Consider the following 20,152-nt stretch of genomic DNA (forward strand, 5'->3'; position numbering starts at 1 on the left):
GGTAATCAACAAAAAAAAATCATGATGCAAGTTGATGAAGGAATGATCGGGGTCGATGTGGGCTAGACATTATGAAATTTGAGAAATTTGGGTGCTATGGGCAAGGTTGAATGGAAAACTGGCAGTTGCCCATGCTGCAAGTCTCCCCTCTCCAGACCACCGATGTTGTCCAAGGGAAGGGCATTAGGACCCATACAGCATGACACCAGTGTCGTCACAGAGCAATGTGTGGTTAAGTGCCTTGCTCAAGGATACAACATGCTGCCTCAGCCAAGGCTTGAACTAGCAACCTTTAGATCACTAGACGAACACAACCACATAGCCACATGCTTGACCACTTGTCCTGTGATTAGGCTGGTGTTAAATAGGTGGGTGGCTGGGTGGTACAGCTTATTGGTTTGTCCTGTAGTGATAGACAGATAGATAAACAAGGCTAATATTAGTTGCAGAGATGAGATGAGATGGTAACACGTGACGCAATGGAGGCACTTAATGGAATTGACAGACTAGATCAGGAAGGCTGCTTCCATCTTTTAGGGAAATTTATAATCAAAGCCTTAACATGAATTGAGATAATGAAAAAAAACTTACCTACACAGAAATCTATAGATACAAGGTCAATTGAAAGGTAATGAATGATTACTTGAGAATTAAAATATTAGTCCAAATAATCCAGCACTGCCTGTTCTACCAGGAAGTCAAATTACAATAATGACTGTAACAGGCATTTATGGGGCTCCTTTAATGCAATAACATAATCTGCGATCCCACAATTACTGTTCTGTATATTTCAGTGCAACATGTTAAATATCTACATATAAAATAGATAAGTTATATAACTAAGCATCATAGATTTTATATGATGTGGGAGGGGGTGTTAAGATAGAGAGAAAGAAAAAGATAGAGACAAAATCCAGTTGATGTAGGATCAGTCTGCAACAGATGATGGATCCCAAGTTTTTCTGCAGAATAATTGCAATCCAGTTACTTAACTGAAATCTCACCAGGTATATCCTTGAACACAAATTCCTTTGCAAAATGATGCGGTTTCACTCGATGACCTTTTCATCTGAAGATGGAGGTTAGTAGTATTGATTATCTCTACAATCAACTGGTTATACACTGCGAAAATCTGAACAATGGGATCAAAGTGAGACTTTAACCTAAGAAGATCTGCCATGCTTTCACTTGGCCTAATTAGGCCACTAAAATAAGAAACTTATTTTCAAACTATGTTGTTTGCTGGCTTTAGGAATGAAACATTCCTTGATCTTTACAAATTACTTGCTTCTAATGAACACTGGAACAGACCACTACTGTTAAGTGCCTTAATCCAAAATAACATCCTATGCAATCCCAAATTGAGACTGGCTCAGCCAAAATAAAGAATGACTAGAATTAAATAAAAATTCTGATTTTTTCCCATTCTATTCTATCTGGTTCTACAGACAATTTGAATTCTCTGATATGGTCAATTTTTCATGTATAAGCTTGGGCAGAAAATAGTAGTTAGTTTGTTCACTGTGAGAAGTCATGCAGTTAGTTTATTATGTGACACATTTGAGGGCAAGTCCAAATTTAACCTCATTGCACATCCGCAGGACAAGTGGCTGTCAAGACTGAAGACAGACTAAATACAGTAACTCCAGCAACAATGAAAACACATGCAAATCTGCCCAGTATAATTCAGTCATCTCAGCACCGACTAAATTTAGTACTGTAAGAGGCAATATATTTGCCAAAGAGCAATTAAACACAAGACTACTAGAAAAAGGAACAGAAGCATCCTATCCTTTGTGCCTGCTCTGCCTTTTAAGGCCATCTGAGTGTTATACTTTATACTTTATTGTCACCAGACAATTGATACTAGAATGTACAATCATCACAGCGATATTTGATTCTGCGCTTCCCACTCCCTGGATTACAAATATTAAATATTAAAATAGTAAAAATCAGAAAATATTAATATTTGAAAATTATAAATCATAAATAGAAAATAGAAAAATGGAAAGTAAGGTAGTGCAAAAAAAAAACCCAGAGGCAGGTCCAGATATTTGGAGGGTACGTCCCTGATCTGGGTCAGGATCCGTTCAGCAGTCTTATCACAGTTGGAAAGAAGCTGTTCCCAAATCTGGCCGTACGAGTCTTCAAGCTCCTGAGCCTTCTCCCAGAGGGAAGAGGGACAAAAAGTTTGTTGGCTGGGTGAGTTGTGTCCTTGATTATCCTGGCAGCACTGCTCCGACAGCGTGCGGTGTAAAATGAGTCCAAGGATGGAAGATTGATTTGTGTGATGTGCTGCGCCGTGTTCACGATCTTCTGCAGCTTCTTCCGGTCTTGGACAGGACAACTTCCATACCAAGTTGTGATGCACCCTAGAAGAATGCTTTCTACGGTGCATCTATGAAAATTAGTGAGGGTTTTAGGGGGTTTTATTTTCCTGCACTAGTACAAACTCCCTGATCCACTCAATACACAGAAATCCATCGATCTCTGTTTTGATAGAACAACAAGTGAACTTCCACAACCATCTGAGGTGGAGAATTCCAAAGATTTTCACCCCTTTGAATGAAATAGATTTCTCATCAGCCAGTTCCAAGAAGCCTTCTCTTTATTCGGAGACTGTGACAAAGCTATACCTCTTTTCATATTATTCAAGGGGTTGATGTGCTTTAGCGTTCCCTCAAACTTGTCAACTAAAATCAAAACAACCCAAAGGTATCAACAATGATGATAAAAATACATAACAAGACTCACAGGATTTAAAATATGAATTATCAGATTTATAACTGCTGTCTTTCCTTCCTTTGACGCCAAGACCCTTTATATTTCCTGTGCAGTGAGTTAAATATGTCCTTAAACAGCCAACAGGCTGTTGTCAATCTATCAACAAATATGCTTTGAGGGAGGAAGGAGCTTCAGTACATTGTGTGTATCCATCACATAAAATCAACACTATGAACACATACAAACTAATTTGTCATGACTTACCACGTTGCCAGACAAAATATTTCTGCTGGCAATATAATGTTCATGTTGCATATATGACATACTTGATGTAAGCAAAATAAACTCAAAACTCAAATTAACTATTCCTTTTTTGTGACGAAGTTAAGAATCTTTTTCTGTAGTGTCACTCCTAACTGCTTTGGGAAAGAGCCTGATGATTCATAAATCTGAAACCCTCCCTTCTGCACCGGCTCCTTGGCCATGCATCGAACTGCCGTATGTATTTATTTCTCACCTCACTAACACATGGCAAGAGTAGTAATCCCAAGATTACAACCTTGGAAGTCCTATTTTCTAACTTTCTACCTCGCTCCCTGAAATCCCCTTGCAGGGTCTCAAGGCTGCCCTTGACTGTATCACTGGTACCTCTAGATGTTGATACTCCTTTCTCAGAATGTCCTTTACCCACTGAAAGGCATCCTTGACCCTGGGAGGCAATAAGCCATTCTGGAGACTCGATTATAGCCACAGAAACATCTATCTGTGACCCTTGCTATTGAGAACCAGGCACGGTGCCACTAACCAAGCTATTGCTGCTGGCTTTTGAAGGGGTATTCCCCTGCAAGAGTATCCAAAGAGGTATGCATACCTGCTACTAAGGTGAATGGCTAGAGAGCAATCCCGCATTGTCTGCTTACTCCCCTTACTTTCCCTGCAGCTTGCATCTGAGGTGTAACCGCCTCACTAAAAACTCTCATCTACTATATCCTCATGAAGAGAAGATGGCAGCGTGCAGTGGCCACTCCGGAATGAATATCTGTCATCTGTCAAGTAGGAGGCCGTGCACAATCCTGATTTGATGGAGACAGACGTGAGAAGCACGGAGGAACATCTGGTGAAACTTCTGAAATGCCTGTTTTGCTGCCGCTGCTACTGTGCGATCCAGAATCTCCGGAGGAGAAGGCCCCGAATCCTCGGCTTTGCCTGTTGCTTGGTGGCCGTGGCTGGGGTCGAAGCGCTCGGCAGAGATGGTGCTCGGTGTCGGAGGGCTGGTCGGATGCTTGAAGTTTTCGGATGGACTCAGAGTTGGCTGTGGTCGGGTGCTTCCAGGGTGCTGCATCAAGTTTGTGGCACTGGAGGTTCACGGCAGGGAGTTTTTCTTCCTTCTACCGTCTGCGTGAGATGATGAGACTTTCGAGAGACTTTGAGACTTTTTTTTACTGTGCCCATGGTCTGCTCTTCATCAAATTATGGTATTGCTTTGCACTGTTGTAACTATATGTTATAATTATGTGGTTTTTGTCAGTTTTAGTCTTGGTCTGTCTTGTGTTTCTGTGATATCATACTGGAGGAACATTGTATCATTTCTTAATGCATGCATTTCTAAATGACAACAAACGAGGACTGAGTGTCCTCATAATCTAACCTAATCTCAGCCTCCAGCTCCCCGACCTGATCCGTCAGGACCTACAAGCGATGTACTTCCCACAGATGCAGCCATCAGGGAAGCCATGAGATTCCCTGACCTCCCATCATGAAGGATATCTTCAAAAGGTGATGTCTCAAGAAGGACATTCATCATCCAGGACATGCCCTTTTCTCACCACTACCATCATGGAGGAGCTACAGGGGCCTGAAGACCCACGCTCTACATTTTCAGAACAGCTCTGTCCCTTCCGCCAATGGTCCCTGAACCTATGCACACTCCCTCATTATTATGCTCTCTGTTCGCATGATTGATTTTTATAGTCTTATGGTAACTTCCAGCAATTTATGTATTGTTAAAAAACAAAGTATTGCTGCGGCAAAACAACAAATTTCATGACATACATCAATGATACTAAACCTGAGGCAGATTCTGACGAGCATTCCACTTCCCAGACGCCACTTTGTCACATTACATCAATCGGATAAATTTAGTTCTTATGTAGGTTGTTTCAGCAATGAGCAGGAAGACAGGAAATCGCTTCTCAAGAGTTGCTTGTCCTTGTGGAGTAGAAGAGGAAGAGTTAAACTTGGGGTATCGAAAGCAAGGACATACCAGAGAAAAGGTTAGAAAACAGCTTTGTTTTTTTAATTGCTTGAATCTGACATTAACCTTTTATGAGACTATAAAAAAGGTGCTGAATGATTAAAATGGGATCATGGTCATCTAAACAGGAAAATGAACAAATCGACGGCCAAAGAACAGAAGTTATAAACAGTACCGGAATCATGGTCTTGCCCAACTTAGTGCTGCCTTTTCAGTAAAAGCTACAAGAAGTTGAATCAATGAGGTATAACCTGTTCTACCTTACCAGTCTCTTTACATTACGTAAAGATCTCAGACAGCCTGTCCCACCCCTTACATTTTCATTGACACTTCATTCTAATTTAGATGAGTTATGCTCTACATCCATGCTATCTCCTCCTTCTGCCACCAACCCACATGAGTGAAACTTTACAGCACACAACAAATTCCTCTTTCCCCCAACCAACCAACACATCCGTGGGATGTGGAAGGAAACCACAGCCCCCAGGAAAAACTTACACAAAGGGACAACTTGTGAGCTCCACAGAGACAGAGATCAGCTGTAAGGCAGTAGCAGAACCTGCGGCACCACTGTGGTGGACTTAAGCTCATCACTCTCAAGCCAAGTGCGAAATTCTCTCACACTATGATCATTCTTCCCTCAAGATTTTCTTTTAAAAACAGAGATCAATAATTAATTCTGCCTCATTAGATGACCTGATCTAAAATTGCCTGTTCCCTGGTTGGTTCAAATGATTTTGATGGAAAAACAATTCTGTCTACTTATCCACAACTTGATTCTCCCTGTCTCTACTAACAGCCCTTTATTTACTGCATTCCCTTCATCAGGAACCATCATCATTTCACATTTGGGGGACTTTTCAGCAGCTGGTGGTAGGGGCCCTGAGCAAACACCTGTAGAGTTACCTCCTACTCTGCCAGTGTACTGAACAAAATGCAGCCCTCTCTCTGAAATGCACTCAGCTCTAGGACTGGATGCACCCCTTAGCTTTGATAGATTTAGGAACACTATGAGAAAACTATAGGAAGCAGAGACCCAATAGTACAGGAACAGGATCAAGGACTGTGTTGGGTGTTTGAGGACTGTGTGGGAATAGCAACTTATGTTCTGTGTTTGCACAGGAGATAAAAATCTCAGAGCTTAGAGACAACATGGGAGACTGTGTTTCCTTGAGTTAAGAGGCACCATAGGAGACAGAGGCCCATGAATACGTCGGTCAGGATGGGACACAAAGTGTGTGTAAATCACAATGCAGATTTTTCACTGGTTAAACTGCATGAACTAGTGCACATGCATAAGGGTTAACAAGTCTTTGCAGCAAAGTCCGCTCTCCAAGTCAGCTTGGACCTCCTTGCTACGGGATCAGTAGCTCATTTTGTCAAGCTTGTATGGTTGCTGGTGTACAATGGAACGCCCCACAGTAAAAGAATTCATGCACAATTATCTTCCACGCAAGTCATCCATAACCTAAGTGAAACTGCCTAAGAGACTACACCCACTAATGTTTACTACTGCTTGCTTTTCTTAATCTCTGGCAAGTCTTATTCTACTTCCTGATTTTCTGACCCAAGATCCTTTCTCATTACAGGTTGAGTACCCTGTATCCAAAACTCTAAAATCTGAAAACCCCCACAATTTTTTGAGCACTGACATGACGTCACAAATGGAAAATTCCCCAAGGCACTGGGATGGTTCCCAGGCGACGTGCAAGTCTCTGCAGACTAGACACAGTGCTGAGGAGTGACCTCCATATGTAATAAACAGAAGTTAATGAAAAATTTAAAAATGCTGCATAAAGCAAAAAATGAAGATCTCGATCGTGTATTGAAAAAGTGGATTCATCAGCATCAGAGTGAACATATGCCACTTAATGGAATGCTGATCATGAAACAAGCGAAGATCTATCACGACAAACTGGAAATCGAAGGTAACCATGAATATTCAGCAGGCTGGTTGCAGAAATTTAATAAAAGGCATGGCATTAAATTTTTAAAGATTTAAATTTTTTTAAGGTAAGGTGGCTGCTGATCACGAAGCAGCAGAGATAGTCATTGATGAATTTGCAAAGATCGTCACTGATGAAAATCTTACAACAGAACAGTCTACAATGCTGATTCTTTTATATCTTACATAAAACCCTAAAAAAATTCAAATACAGTGTACTGTAACCTTTTAGTCAAAACACAGCATTGTAAGTGGAGTCTGAAAGCCCGTTGTTTGTTGTTGTTCAACAGCTGATTCAGGTATTCTCTCCTGATGCTGCTGTGCTGCTTTTGTTACCCTGTGCACATTACACTTCCATTATATTATTGGTGCGTGTTGGCGCATGGCCAAGTGGTTAAGGCGTTCGTCTAGTGATTTGAAGGTCGCTAGTTCGAGCTCGCCTGAGGCAGCGTGTTGTACCCTTGAGCAAGGCACTTAACCACACATTGCTCTGCGACGACACTGGTGCCAAGCTGTATGGATCCTAATGCCCTTCCCTTGGACAACATCGGTGACGTGGAGAGGGGAGACTTGCAGCATGGGCATCTGCTGGTCTTCCACACAACCTTGCCCAGGCCCACGCCCTGGAAATCTTCCAAGGCACAAATCCATGGTCTCATGAAACTAACGGATGCCTATAATAACTTTTACTGTTAAGTACATATGTGTAATGAACAAGTGTAAGACAAAGACTGCTTACTGGTAGCACATAAATTCAGAGTCAGAAATGATCCCAAGCTATCTCATTATATATTCCAAAATCAGATAACTGGCCTCGAGCATTTCCGCATAAGGGATACTCAACCTGTACTATATTAATGGCATACCTTATTATCAGTTCCCATCCAACCCACTTGTTTTTTTTTCATTCTTCCTATAGTTTAAAAAGTTAAATACCCTGGAATATTCAATTGCATGCCTTGGTCCCCTTGTATTTACACTTTAATGATTATTGGATCAACTCATTTATCTCTGAGCCAGTAATTGACTTATGTTATTACTATTACTTCAGGAATTCAGACACAGAGCCATTAACTGTACCATTTTTCACCCTCACCCACCTTATCGTATTTGCTGTTAGCTGTACTTTCAACATTTGTTTATTGTTACACAAACCACACTGCTAACATTTGATTAATATTCCTCTTACAACTTCCTCTTAGCTGCATTGTCACCCTCCCTTCTTTAAGTATTTAGCTCAAGGTCTTAACTTCAGAGCTATTATGCAACTTAGCCAAAATGCAACACCTCGCATAACTAACAGTTTTAAAAAGGTGAACTCATTTTTAAGTAATGCAGGTAGGCAATCTGAAGTAACAGATGTCTGTATTTCTCTATCAGCCTAAAGGTTCAGGTGATGTTCATAAACTGCTGGAACAGAACCCCTCAGATTATCTTTTCTGACATGTCCTGTTACAAATGTACTCTGTAACTATTGATATTGGGGAAATGGTTTAAATTAAGCCCTCTACAAGATAAAAACTTTCTTGACAAATAACATTGTTAGCTGGAACATCCTGGACAAAATCACAATAGTACACCACAGGAACAAGTTATTCGATCCACACTATTATATTTTACTTATCCAGTCAGTTTTATCCTAAACCTCTGTTTATGCTAATTTTATGCAAATTTCCCTTTTATGAAATAATAGAATGTGGAAGAGTACCACACAGGAAAAGGCCCTTCGTCCCATTCTGTCTGTACTGAACACAATGCCGAATTAAACTAAATTACTTCTGCCTGCACCTGATCCATATTCCTCCATTCCCTGTAGATTTGTGTGTCTAAAGGTCTAAACACCATAATGGTACTTGTTACCACCTCTCCCCTAGGCACCTACTGCCTTTGTAAAAGAAAACTTACCCTGTACATCATCTTTCAGCTTACTTCTTCTTACTTTAAATGCATGCCGTCTAGTACTCATAGTATTCGTCAGTAGTTTTATAAACACTGAGTACAAAAGAGAATAAGATCCTATCCTAATCATAGGGACTGATTGGCAAATTTATATCAGTTGATATTTGTTTTCATGATTTATGCAATAGATGGAACTCTAAATCTATATTACATCCTTCTAATTGATTTACATGAATCCAGGCTTCCATGGTTTAGAATTCTGACCTCACCGACACAAGGTTGCCCTGGTGGTTGGGAATCATGGCTTCTAAGCTTCGAAAGAAAAGTATGAAAGTAATAATGTTAACACACCAATGGTCATCCGAGTCTCCAATGTCCAGGGTCACAAAAAGCTGCAGGGGGTTGTAGAATCAGCCAGTTCCATGACAAGCACAACCCTCCCCACCACTGAGGACATCTTCAGCAGTAGTGCCTCACGAAGACTGCGCTTCAAAAAGGCGGCATCTATCATTGAGGACTCTCACCTCCCGAGACATGTTCCCTTCAGCATTACCACCATCAGGGAGAACGTATACAGAAGCCTGAAGGTCCACACTCAAGAACAGCTTTTTTTCCCCTCTGCCTTCAATTTTCTGAAAAGTCCATGAACACTACCTCATTATCTGTCTTTGGCACTCTTATTTATTCCTGTAACTTACAGTAAGTTACACCTGGGCTGCCACAACACAAACTTTACTAGATATGCCAGTAATAATAAACCCGATTCTCACTCGGTATGGCTGATGGAGAATCAAAGTTGCTCACACAGGTTTCATGAATGTTTAGGTATCTTTGTGCATTGAAATCTGCACCCAGGATCAATTCCAATGCAATTCTAAACAACATATCTTTCAGATTATGTGAAAACAAAGAACACAATTAGCTGAACTGTTTGTTACACTCGCTAATAGTCTATTAGTCCTGAAGCAGAGAAATAAAAACTTGTAATTGTATAGAATGTTTCTGGACTTGGAGATTTCCAAACTGTTTCAAAGTCATTCCATTATTTTTGTATACAGTAATTCATTAACCAAGACAGTCAATCTGAACGTTGCAAGGTCAAGCAAGCAGTATGAGATGAAATAAGTTAATATTGCTGACACACTTCTGTGAATTTTAAAGGAAGCTTCCAAAATCCAAAATTAAGCACTAGGTTTTTATTGTCCTCTAGACTGAGAGACAAAATGAGAATTTTCAGAATTATGAAAGCTAAACGTAAAGAAACAACTTATGCACATCCTAGCAGAAAAAACAATAAGATTTTGACAAATTGGAAAAATAAATATAAATTCTTACATGAACGGTAGTGTGAATGAAGAGCTTGCAGCCACATAGAGTGAATGGATCAAACAGCACTGATATGCCAGGGGATGGTTGGTGCTGGAATAAGGGAAAGGCAACACAGATATTTGGGCAGGGTTGAATAGTATAGGTATAAAGGTAGGAAGCTTGTGTGGAGTTTAAATACTTTCATGGGTCAGGTTTATAGAATGAGCTGAAATACAAATGTGTACAAATGCCATGTAATTGATATACAGATTAGCATTAAAAATATAATGAAGCTTTGTGTCTTAAATCTGAAACCAGTTCTGGCTTTCAGTTGAACATATAACCTTATTTTCTATTGTATTTTTGCAACGTCAAGTCCTTTCAACAAGTTGGCACTGGCTGATATGACGTATTTTTTCTTGTACCTGCCAAACCAATCATTATGCTGAATGCAGGATTTTAGCCGAGGTTGCAGTATTGCTAATGATAAATTAAAAGAGAGAGATTCCCAAAGGGAAGGAGCACAGTGTCTATGAGGTTAAAAACAAAAGTTCTAAGTAGAAATTGCAAGTCGAAAAGAACGTGAAGGGGCAACTGAGATTCTATAGTTTATTCTTTGCATGTTGAAAATAAAAACAAGGAGGTGTCACAGAATATGTGAAGACGTTGGTTAATTCACATTAAGAGATTCAAGCCTTGGCAAGGGTGTGATGAATATTAATCAGAATGACAGAAATTACATAATAGTACAAAGACAAAACAGATTTAGGTATAGTATACTTTTCTCACTTCTCAATAAGAAATTCAGTAAGTGGATGGTTTCAAGAAATAACTTGTTAAAAACAGTAGATTAAGAAAGTTTGAGCCCAGTCAGTTAATTAGCAAATAAGGGAAAAGTACAATTGTTAGAACAACTATGCAATCATTACAATTAATGGACATAAATTATATTAGATGTGCGCTGGTTCACTTTAACAGCAATTGCGAAATAACGCCACTAAAAGGATTAAAACAAATTAGAGTTAAGATTAGAATTGATAACTCCAATATAAATGTTAGTATTGGCATCACAAGCCAAATTATCCCCTATGATCCTAAGAGAGTTTAGTATTCGTCACATAACTTGGAACAATTTTTAACTGGCAGGAGTTCGAAATGCAAACCTGTTTTTATAAGGCATCAGGATGGTTAGCACAACAAAGAACTCTTTTCTAAAATACAAGTTGAAATACATTGATGAATTAGTTAAAAGCTACTTTCATTATTTATATCAAATGAACATTTGTTAACTTTGCAAAATACCAAGGCACATCTTTTCCAAAGTTCATTAATTTTGTTATTTGCCCCATTCTAAAGTAATTCAAATATTCAACTGTCCAGTAAACTTCACATTGTTTTTTACTTAGCACAACAAAATCTGTTAAACTATATGGTGTATTATGATTAAAAATGTAAATAAAATTTCCATCATCTCACCTACAGTAGCTAAGTCAAATTTTATATATACTTATTTTTGCAAGCAATGACGCTCAATTCCCGTGCTTTGCCATTTGTACGAAAGCGATTTCAGTCTTTAAAAACTGGCAATTCTTCCTGCCTATGCTTTACAAACGCCTAATGCATGTTTTCAAATATTATTGCAACACAGGTATCTCATAACACGTATCTCCCGGTGAAAGTTGCAACATACATTGCGTCACTTTCAGAGAATCTCAGTAAGGTGGCAAGATGCATTCTTGAAAATACGATCCCTATTTTCGATATATAAATTTACCCATTAGAATAAAATTTAGGTAAACTGGACGGTTTTGACTCCCACTGATGTATCTTGGAAATTGCAAGTCCGTACATCAAATTGTTAATATCACAGCATGGCATTGAGTAATCTCAGAGCCGAGATGTAGAAGTGATGAAGGTGATCCCCACTGGCGTGAACCTCACACCGAACTCACGGGAACAGTGACAAATAATAATCCACAAACCCTCTACTTCGGAAGGATTATCATTAGCCACACACTGTCCACTTTACATCTGTTTCAGTCACTGTCCAGACTAAATTATTCATAGTATGGTTTGCATCGGAAGGGGATCTCACCCGCGACAAGTAGTTATGATTGCACAATTCTTCAGTTTAAATTTCACTTACTTTGAAGTACAGGGTACACCCGAACTCCTCTCCGAAGAAGATCTAATCCTTTCTGCTCACTTTCTTCCGCTGGTTCCGGAAGCGAATCTTGGAAAACTTTTTTTTATATATCTGAAGGCTGAGAAAAAGCCATGCGGCCACCTGGGGGCCGAAAGTAGCTCCGAATCCACTCCAGTACAACCAACTCCTCCCTCCGAGCCAGCTGAGACATCCTTCTGGGTTTGATTCGCCAGCTTGCTCCGTAACCAAGAGAGACGTCACGGAGCCAACTCTGCCTCTCGTTGAGTACTTGGCGAGATATAACCTGTTGCCTACTTGTCTCTGATTGTGGTTTGATTTTTGCACTCCTGATTTTGGTTTGCACAGGCTTCTTTTCACCATCTTGTGTCTTGTTTCAAGCCACGTTGTTTATGTAGCGGTATCCGCACCCAGATTTAGGAATAAGTGGTCGTGGGTTCGAATTCGGGCGGCTCCGTGCAGCTTTCCATCCATCGCGTTTGCTGCTCTACTCGGCCTCGTGAAACAGGCAAACAGTAAAGCCGTCTGATGCACAAGGCGCGGGGAGAAACGAACCTTTACTTTTACTTCAAGCTATTTGCCTGAGATGCTGCTGAAAGCAAGTTAATTTTTATCGTACCTGTATCTCACCAGATCTGTAATTCACGATACGAGTGCACTTGATAATCCTGATTTTTGTTGCCGTGAGGTGAAAATCCTGGCGGCATATATTAATCCTCATCAAGGCACGAGTGTGAGCACCACTTGTAAAACGACCAGAGAAGCGAGTGCTGGGAGTAGCAAGTGTCAAACTGCCCCATCAAGAGACAGGAGGCCGCATTTACTGGCATCCAGAGCAAAAAACCCCTACCTGCTGCATCTCGATCCAGGGCCTCCACCTGAAACACTGACCGCTCTATTCCCTTCACAGATGCTGCTTAATGGCTGGAATCCTTCAAGTTTTTGTTTTGACCAAAACATTGCTAACTGTGGCAGGAAGTGTTACCGGCTGGCTGGGGGAAGAAGCCGGTAACAGTTCGGTTCTCAGTCACATCCTCACCTCCGAATGTCAGGCCTTCGTATCCCAGACAGCTATGGACCTCATAGCTCTTCCCTCCAGAGCTTCATTCATAGTACAGGAAGTCCCACAATTATGAAGGGGTTCTGATCTTGCAAATATTTGTAACCTAAACTATTTGTAAAGTGGAAATGGACAAAAACAGCAATGGGAAGGATCACAGCGAAAGCTGGGTAAGCAGACGCGGGCTGAGTGGCTACAAGCCAGCCTCAGCGACTCAGTGAGAGAATGGGCCTTGTCAGTGCTCTCTGCTCTGCCCAGCTCCACGCACACCCAAGTTGTTGCAACAGTGTGTGGGGAAATGTGGAAAGGAGACACGCAGAATTGCCCCGTTCACACCTGACAGAAAATAACCCGCAAACCTTGCAGCAGCCCGCAAATGCATCCCCATACAGACACATGGCTTAATCCACTAATTCTCTTTCAATACTATTATTAATTTCTTACATAAAAGAATACAGAGTACAGGAGGATATTATTATATATCAATTACAATATATTTAAATCACACTTATAGTCTCATTACCCCATATTCATGTAAATGAAATTGAATCGTAATATTGAAAAGTAATTTTATTATACAAAAAATCTAAACCCACTACCAGGAAAAGCTGTTTAGTAAAACATATTAGCCAACATCTGTACGTAATAACAAATCTAAAAGATTTTTAAAATAATACAAAAATGGTCCCCAGCATGTTAGAAAGTCTTGTCTAGATTCAGAAATTGAACAATGTATCTCCTCTAAATTTAAGCATGACATAACATTGCTTAACCACTGAGCATGAGTAGGCAGAGCAACATCAATGCCCTCCTAGCTATAAGAGAAACGAAAGCCAAAATGTGCAAATTAGGTGTCTCCAAGATAATATCTTTTCCTCCAACAATACCGAATACGGCAGTCAAAGGGTTAGGTTTAAAATTTACCTTGAAAAGTACAGAGAAAGTTTGGAATACTTCCTTACAATATTTTTCAAGACACGGGCATGTCCAGAACATATGAATTAATGAAGCTTCTCCATTGTTACATCTGTCACATTAGGGAGATATATCTGAATAAAAACAAGACAGCTTATCTTTAGTCATGTGGGCCCTATGGACCACTTTAAATTGTAGGAGGGAATGACGGGCACATAACGATGAGGTATTAACCAATTTAAAAATTTCATTCCAAGCTTCCTCAGAAATTGAAGTCTGTAAGTCTTGTTCCCAGAGATTTTTAGTTTTGTCTAGAGTGTTTCTCATTCTCAACAACACACCATAAATATTAGATATTGAAACATTATGAAAAGGTTTCAAATTAAAAATTACATCTAATAAATTCTTATCTGGCCCTTTAGGAAATATATGTAATTGAGGTTGCAGAAAGTCTCCAATTTGTAAATATCAAAAAAAGTGGGGTTTTGGTAAGCTATATTTAGCCGACAACTGCTCAAATGAAAAGAGGCTTTCTCCAATGAACAAATCCTGGAAGCATTTAATACCCAGTCTATCCCAATCTTTGAAATCTACATCAGTCATAGAAGGTTTAAAAAAGGTTAGAAAAAATGGAACTTGAAAGAGAAAATCTCAATAAACCAAAATATTTTCCAAATTGTACCCAAATCCTCAAAGTATGTTTAACTACAAAACTATCAGCTAGTTTACTTAATAATAAAGGAATAGAGGATCCGATGAGAGAGATGATAGAAAATTTATTAACCGAGTTAGCTTCTAAAGAAACCCAAACCGGGCAGTCCTCTCAGTTAATATAATATGACCAAAATGTGAGGTTCTGTATATTGACTGCCCAGTAATAAAATCTAAAATTTGGTAAAGCCAAACCTCCATTCTTTTTTAGCTTTTTGAAGATGAACTTTTATTTAGTCGAGAAAGTTTATTTTTCCATATATATTATAGAATCAAGAGAATCAAAAAAGGATTTAGGAATAAAAACAGGTAAGGCCTGAAAAAGGTATAAAAATTTAGGCAAGATATTCATTTTAATAGAATTAATTCGGCCAATCAACGATAGTGAAAGGGGCGACCATTTTGATAGCGCCCTTTTTACATAAATCAGTAGGGTAAAAAAATTAGCTTTAAATAAATATTTATAATTCTTAGTAATTGTTACACCCAAATAAGTAAATTGATTTCTTACAATTTTAAAAGGAAGTTTAGTACTAATTGATACCAAATTATTCAAAGGAAAAAGTTCACTCTTATGAAAATTTAGTTTATATCCTGAAAACTGACCAAAACAGGAGAGTAAGGAAAGTACGGAGGCAATGAAGTCTCAACTTTAGAAATATAAAGCAATAGGTCATCAGCATAAAGCGAAACTTTGTGAATAATACTTCTCCTTAAATTATTAGATTCTCGAAAAGCAATAGCTAAGGGTTCTAAGGCCAGATCAAAAAGCAAAGTGCTCAAAGGACAACCTTGTCTAGTTCCAAGTTGAAGTTTAAATGGTTTGGAATTCTGAGAGTTAGTAAGAACCCGAGCAGAGGGAGATAAATAAAGTAATTTAATCCATTGAATAAAATTGGGCCCAAATTTAAATTTTTCGAAGGTTTTAAATAAACAATTCCATTCAACCTGATCGAAAGCTTTCTCAGCATCTAAGGATATCACACATTCCGGTATCTTTTTAGAAGGAGAATAAATAACATTTAATAAATGACGAATATTAAAGTGGGAATATCGATTTTTAATAAATCCAGTCTGATCGTCAGAAATAATAGATGGTAAAATATTTTCAATCCTACGAGCCAAAACTTTGGATAGGATTTTAGTGTCAACATTAAGTAAGGAGATTGGTCTATATGAAGAGCATTCAGTTGGGTTCTTATTCTTTTTAAGAATAAGTGAAATAGAAGCCTCTAAAAAGATTGTGGCAATCTACCCAACTTAAAGGAGTCCGAGAGGACTGAATATAAATGAGGTATAAGCAATGAGGAAAAAGCCTTATAAAATTCTCCAGAAAATCCATCAGAACCCGGAGCCTTCCCTGAGTGCAATGAACATACAGCCTCGGCACTTTCCTCATAAGAAATAGGTTGATCCAACTGTTTTCGGTTATCATCAGAAAGTGTAGGGATGCTTAATTGGTCTAAGAAATTATTCATTACAGTGTTATCTTTAGGAGGATCAGAACTATAAAGTTTGGAATAAAATTCTCTAAAGGTATCATTTATTTCTAAATGATCAGTTGTCCTATCACCATTAGCTTTACAAGTTTCTTTAATTTGCCGTTTAGCTATAAAGGTTTTTAATTGGTTAGCCAGTAATTTACCTGTTTTGTCTCCATGAATATAAAATTGACTTTTATCTTTTAGGAGTTGAGTTTCAATTGGGTATGTTAAAAGAAGATCATATTTAATTTTAATTTCAACGTGCCTTTTATATAAAGAAGGTTCTGGAGTCAGGGCATATTTTTGATCTAATTGTTTCAACTGATTAGCCAATTCAATTCTCTCTTTATTAGCTTTTTTCTTAACATTTGCAGTATAAGAAATAATTTGTCCTCTAATATAAGCCTTAAAGGCATCCCATATAATAAGACTAGAAGTCTCTTCCCGTGTATTCTCTTCAAAAAAATAATTTGTCTCTCCAAAAACTTTCAAAAATCCTTATCTGATAGCAAAGTTGGATTAAAACGCCAAAATCTGTTTATTTGAGGGAGACCAGGGAGATTTAAAGATAAAAATACAGGAGCATGGCTAATCCATCAACGCTCAGTAGGAATCTAATCCACTAATTCCAGTTGAAAACATCAGACCATCAGGCATAGGAGCAGAATTAGGCCACTCAGCCCATCGAGTCTGCTCTGTTGTTGCATCACGGTTGATTTATCATCCCTCTCAACCCTATATTCTCCTGCCTTCTCTCCATAACCTTTGACGCCTGACTAACCAAGAACTTATCAAACTCTGCGTTAAATATACAAAATGCCTTGGCTGCAACAGTTGTCAGTGGCAATGAATTCCAGATTCACCACCAGCTGGCTAAAGAAATTCCTTCTCATCTCTGTTCAAAATAGGTATCCTTCTATTTAGAGGGGGAGCCCTCTGGTCCTCGACTCACCCACTACAGGAAACATATGTGGGCAGAACTGAAAAAGTGTGTGCGAGCAAGGAGGCCTACAAACCTGACTCAGTTACACCAGTTCTGTCTGGAGGAATGGAACAAAATTCCAGCAACTTACTGTGAGAAGCTTGTGGAAGGCTACCCAAAATGTTTGACCCAATTTAAACAACTTAAAGGCAATGCTACCAAATACCAACTGAGTGTATGTAAACTTCTGACCCACTGGGACAGTGATGAAAGAAATAAAAGCTGAAATAAATCATTCTCTCTACTATCATTCTGACATTTCACATTCCTAAAATAAAGTAGTGATCCTAACTGACCTAAGACAGGGAATGTTTTCTAGGATTAAATGTCAGAAATTGTGAAAAACTGAGTTTAAATGTATTTGGCTAAAGTGTATGTAAACTTCTGACTTCCACTGTAGATAAACCTTCTCACAAGTTTATTGTATTTTAAAAAATTATTATGGTGTTCTTTATCTTATTTCTTTTTTTTTGTGCTGCATCAGTTCCAGAGTAACAATTTTTGTTTTCCTTTACGCTTGTGTACTAGAAATTACATTAAACAATCTTGAATCTTGATTTTTAAAAAAATTTCCTGCCCTGAATCCAGAATATAGTTTGCAGGGTAAAGAATAAAGTTAACTTATTATTTTCTTGATCCCGTTGAGCTGAATTATAAAAGCACTAGCTGGATGCCTCTAGTTACATGGTGCATAGGTAATGTATTCCTGCATTAATGTAAATGCTTCAGAGAATTAAGCCAATAATATGCTACTTCATAACATAATATTTGCAATTGTATTTTTAAGGAAAATCTGCAATATGTTAGAAGCAAATTTCAGCCTGGGAACTGATTTTATTTAAGGTATTTTCAGATTTTCCATCTTCATGAATTATCAGTTATATGTGAAAACAAGAGTACTTGAATCACATTAATCATCAACATGGCCTACATTCCAAATCCAGTACAACATGGTCAATGTGTGGGGCATAAGATTTCACACACTCAATATGCAAGATATTTGTGGACCATGGCTTTTTATGGCGAGTTTCCAGCATTCTCTTAATTCTTAATGCCACCAATTCTGCCCAAGATTGCCATTCAGGATGAGTAAAAAGCTTTTTTTCATAATATGTCCCACAGTTTGATTGAATTTTTGACTTATTTTCCTTCCACCTTGAGCCAAGTGTGTTCTCTTCAGTGGTACATTTTTGAAAATCATATGTGATATCTGGAACTGTAGTTTCAGAGTAGCTCTCATCTGGTACCGTTTCTGTCAAAGTTTGCTGTTGTTTCTTGCTACAACATGCATTATCATTTTTCTCATTAAACAGTGCACCTCTCTTCTCAGGATACAGGCTGACATTATTGTGGATATGTAAAATCCCTCCTCGATCCTTCTTCAATAATTGGCATGCTACAGGCCATCCCTCTTCCGAACTTGGAATTAGACCCAAGTTCACTCGATCTGCCATGTTCTGCAGAAAAAGCTACAGAACACAAAATAAGTTTTTAATAGTTATAAATGGAAATGTCAAACAACCCATAACAAAGGAACATAATAATCAGGAGACTATTACCTGCCTCACACTAGCAGACTTTGGATACAAAGACAGAAACCAATGAACAGTTTGCCTAATGAAAATCAAAAACAAAACTGCAGATGCTAGAAATTTGGGGAAAAAAACAGAAAGTGCTGGCAACATTCAGCAAGTCATGTAGTATATGTGGAAGGGTAAATAGAATTAATGTTTTAGATTACAGATCATCCATCTGAACAGGTTGCCAGAACACAAAAACAGGAGGGAAAATTATGCTAAGTATAAAAGATGAATCCTCTAAATTGTATGATCTCTCTTTGGCTATCTAAATATCTTTAATTTGACAATGTAATTTTCTATTACAGATGTGCTATATTTTTGCTGAAACTATGGTTCAGGTAATTATTTTCTGAACAGGAATGGAAATGTACATTGATGGATGAATGCCCTTCGATTTACAAATGAAAGACTCCCACTTTCTGTGGTGATGCTCATATAGCTTGTTAGCTCATCTGTGTACATAATTGATGTCACCTTTATAGCCATGTACAGTTAATGGCATCCATAAATCCAAGGGTGTGCAATTTAAAGCACCCTTGCACAGTTTTATGCGTAGTTGATAATGCCCCTGTATAGACACCTCCGTGCAATTCACACCATACAGCCATGTACATATGTGCAGTAAAGTCGGCCCATGGTTAGCCACATGTACGCAGTTGATGCACAGAGATGATGCTCATTTTGAGTACTGTTATCAAATAGGAAGCTAATATGTCCCACTTTAAAACGCCCAACCTCTAACAAAAAGAAACATTGTTCCATGGAATGTTCGATAAGTTTATAACAATCTTTATGACACCTTCTATTCTGAAGCAGGTATTTATGCAAGTCAACCATTGTCCTAGGCAGTGTTGAATTCAGTGCCACTCCTCACCCAGAAATGTCAACCTTGAGGAAGTTCTCCTCTGCACTGGTCCCTTTTGCCTTCTTCACCTTCAGTTTCTCTTTGCCTTCTAGTCTTCAATTAGATACTGATGAAAATCACAACCATTTCACTTTCTTAGCAAATCTCTCTGCTTCAAATCAACCCACGTGTATTTCCATTCAGCATCACAAGTACGTTCAAACTAGCTGGAGTTTCTCAAGGTTTCAATGTTTTCTAAAGATCCGTATTCTATTCCATCTG

The 20,152-nt window shown here is 38.6% G+C and overlaps 2 protein-coding genes across 8 annotated transcripts in view; both read right to left on the minus strand.

Annotated features, from left to right (window-relative positions):
• Positions 1 to 12,451, minus strand: part of sytl4 (synaptotagmin-like 4) — an 81,974-nt gene extending 69,523 nt beyond the window's left edge. For 2 of the 5 annotated variants that reach the window (XM_072270563.1, XM_072270564.1), the window contains exons 1-2: positions 12,277 to 12,451; positions 4,793 to 4,932 (exon numbers count right to left, since the gene is read on the minus strand). The gene's annotated coding sequence lies outside the window, so the exon portion shown is untranslated. Of the gene's footprint in view, positions 1 to 4,776; positions 4,933 to 12,276 lie in introns of all 5 variants that reach the window. The other 3 variants (XM_072270566.1, XM_072270562.1, XM_072270565.1) reach the window with 2 other exon arrangements.
• A 1,499-nt stretch (positions 12,452 to 13,950) lies between these two features.
• trmt12 (tRNA methyltransferase 12 homolog) overlaps positions 13,951 to 20,152 on the minus strand; it is a 34,820-nt gene continuing 28,618 nt past the window's right edge. For all 3 annotated transcript variants that reach the window (XM_072270575.1, XM_072270576.1, XM_072270574.1), the window contains exon 8: positions 13,951 to 18,915. In XM_072270575.1, the coding sequence (XP_072126676.1) occupies positions 18,364 to 18,915 (552 nt within the window). In that variant the 3' untranslated portion in view covers positions 13,951 to 18,363. The remainder of the gene's footprint in view (positions 18,916 to 20,152) is intronic.

Source organism: Mobula birostris, chromosome 10 (genome assembly GCF_030028105.1).
Source record: "Mobula birostris isolate sMobBir1 chromosome 10, sMobBir1.hap1, whole genome shotgun sequence".
NCBI classification, from domain to species: Eukaryota; Metazoa; Chordata; class Chondrichthyes; order Myliobatiformes; family Myliobatidae; genus Mobula; species Mobula birostris.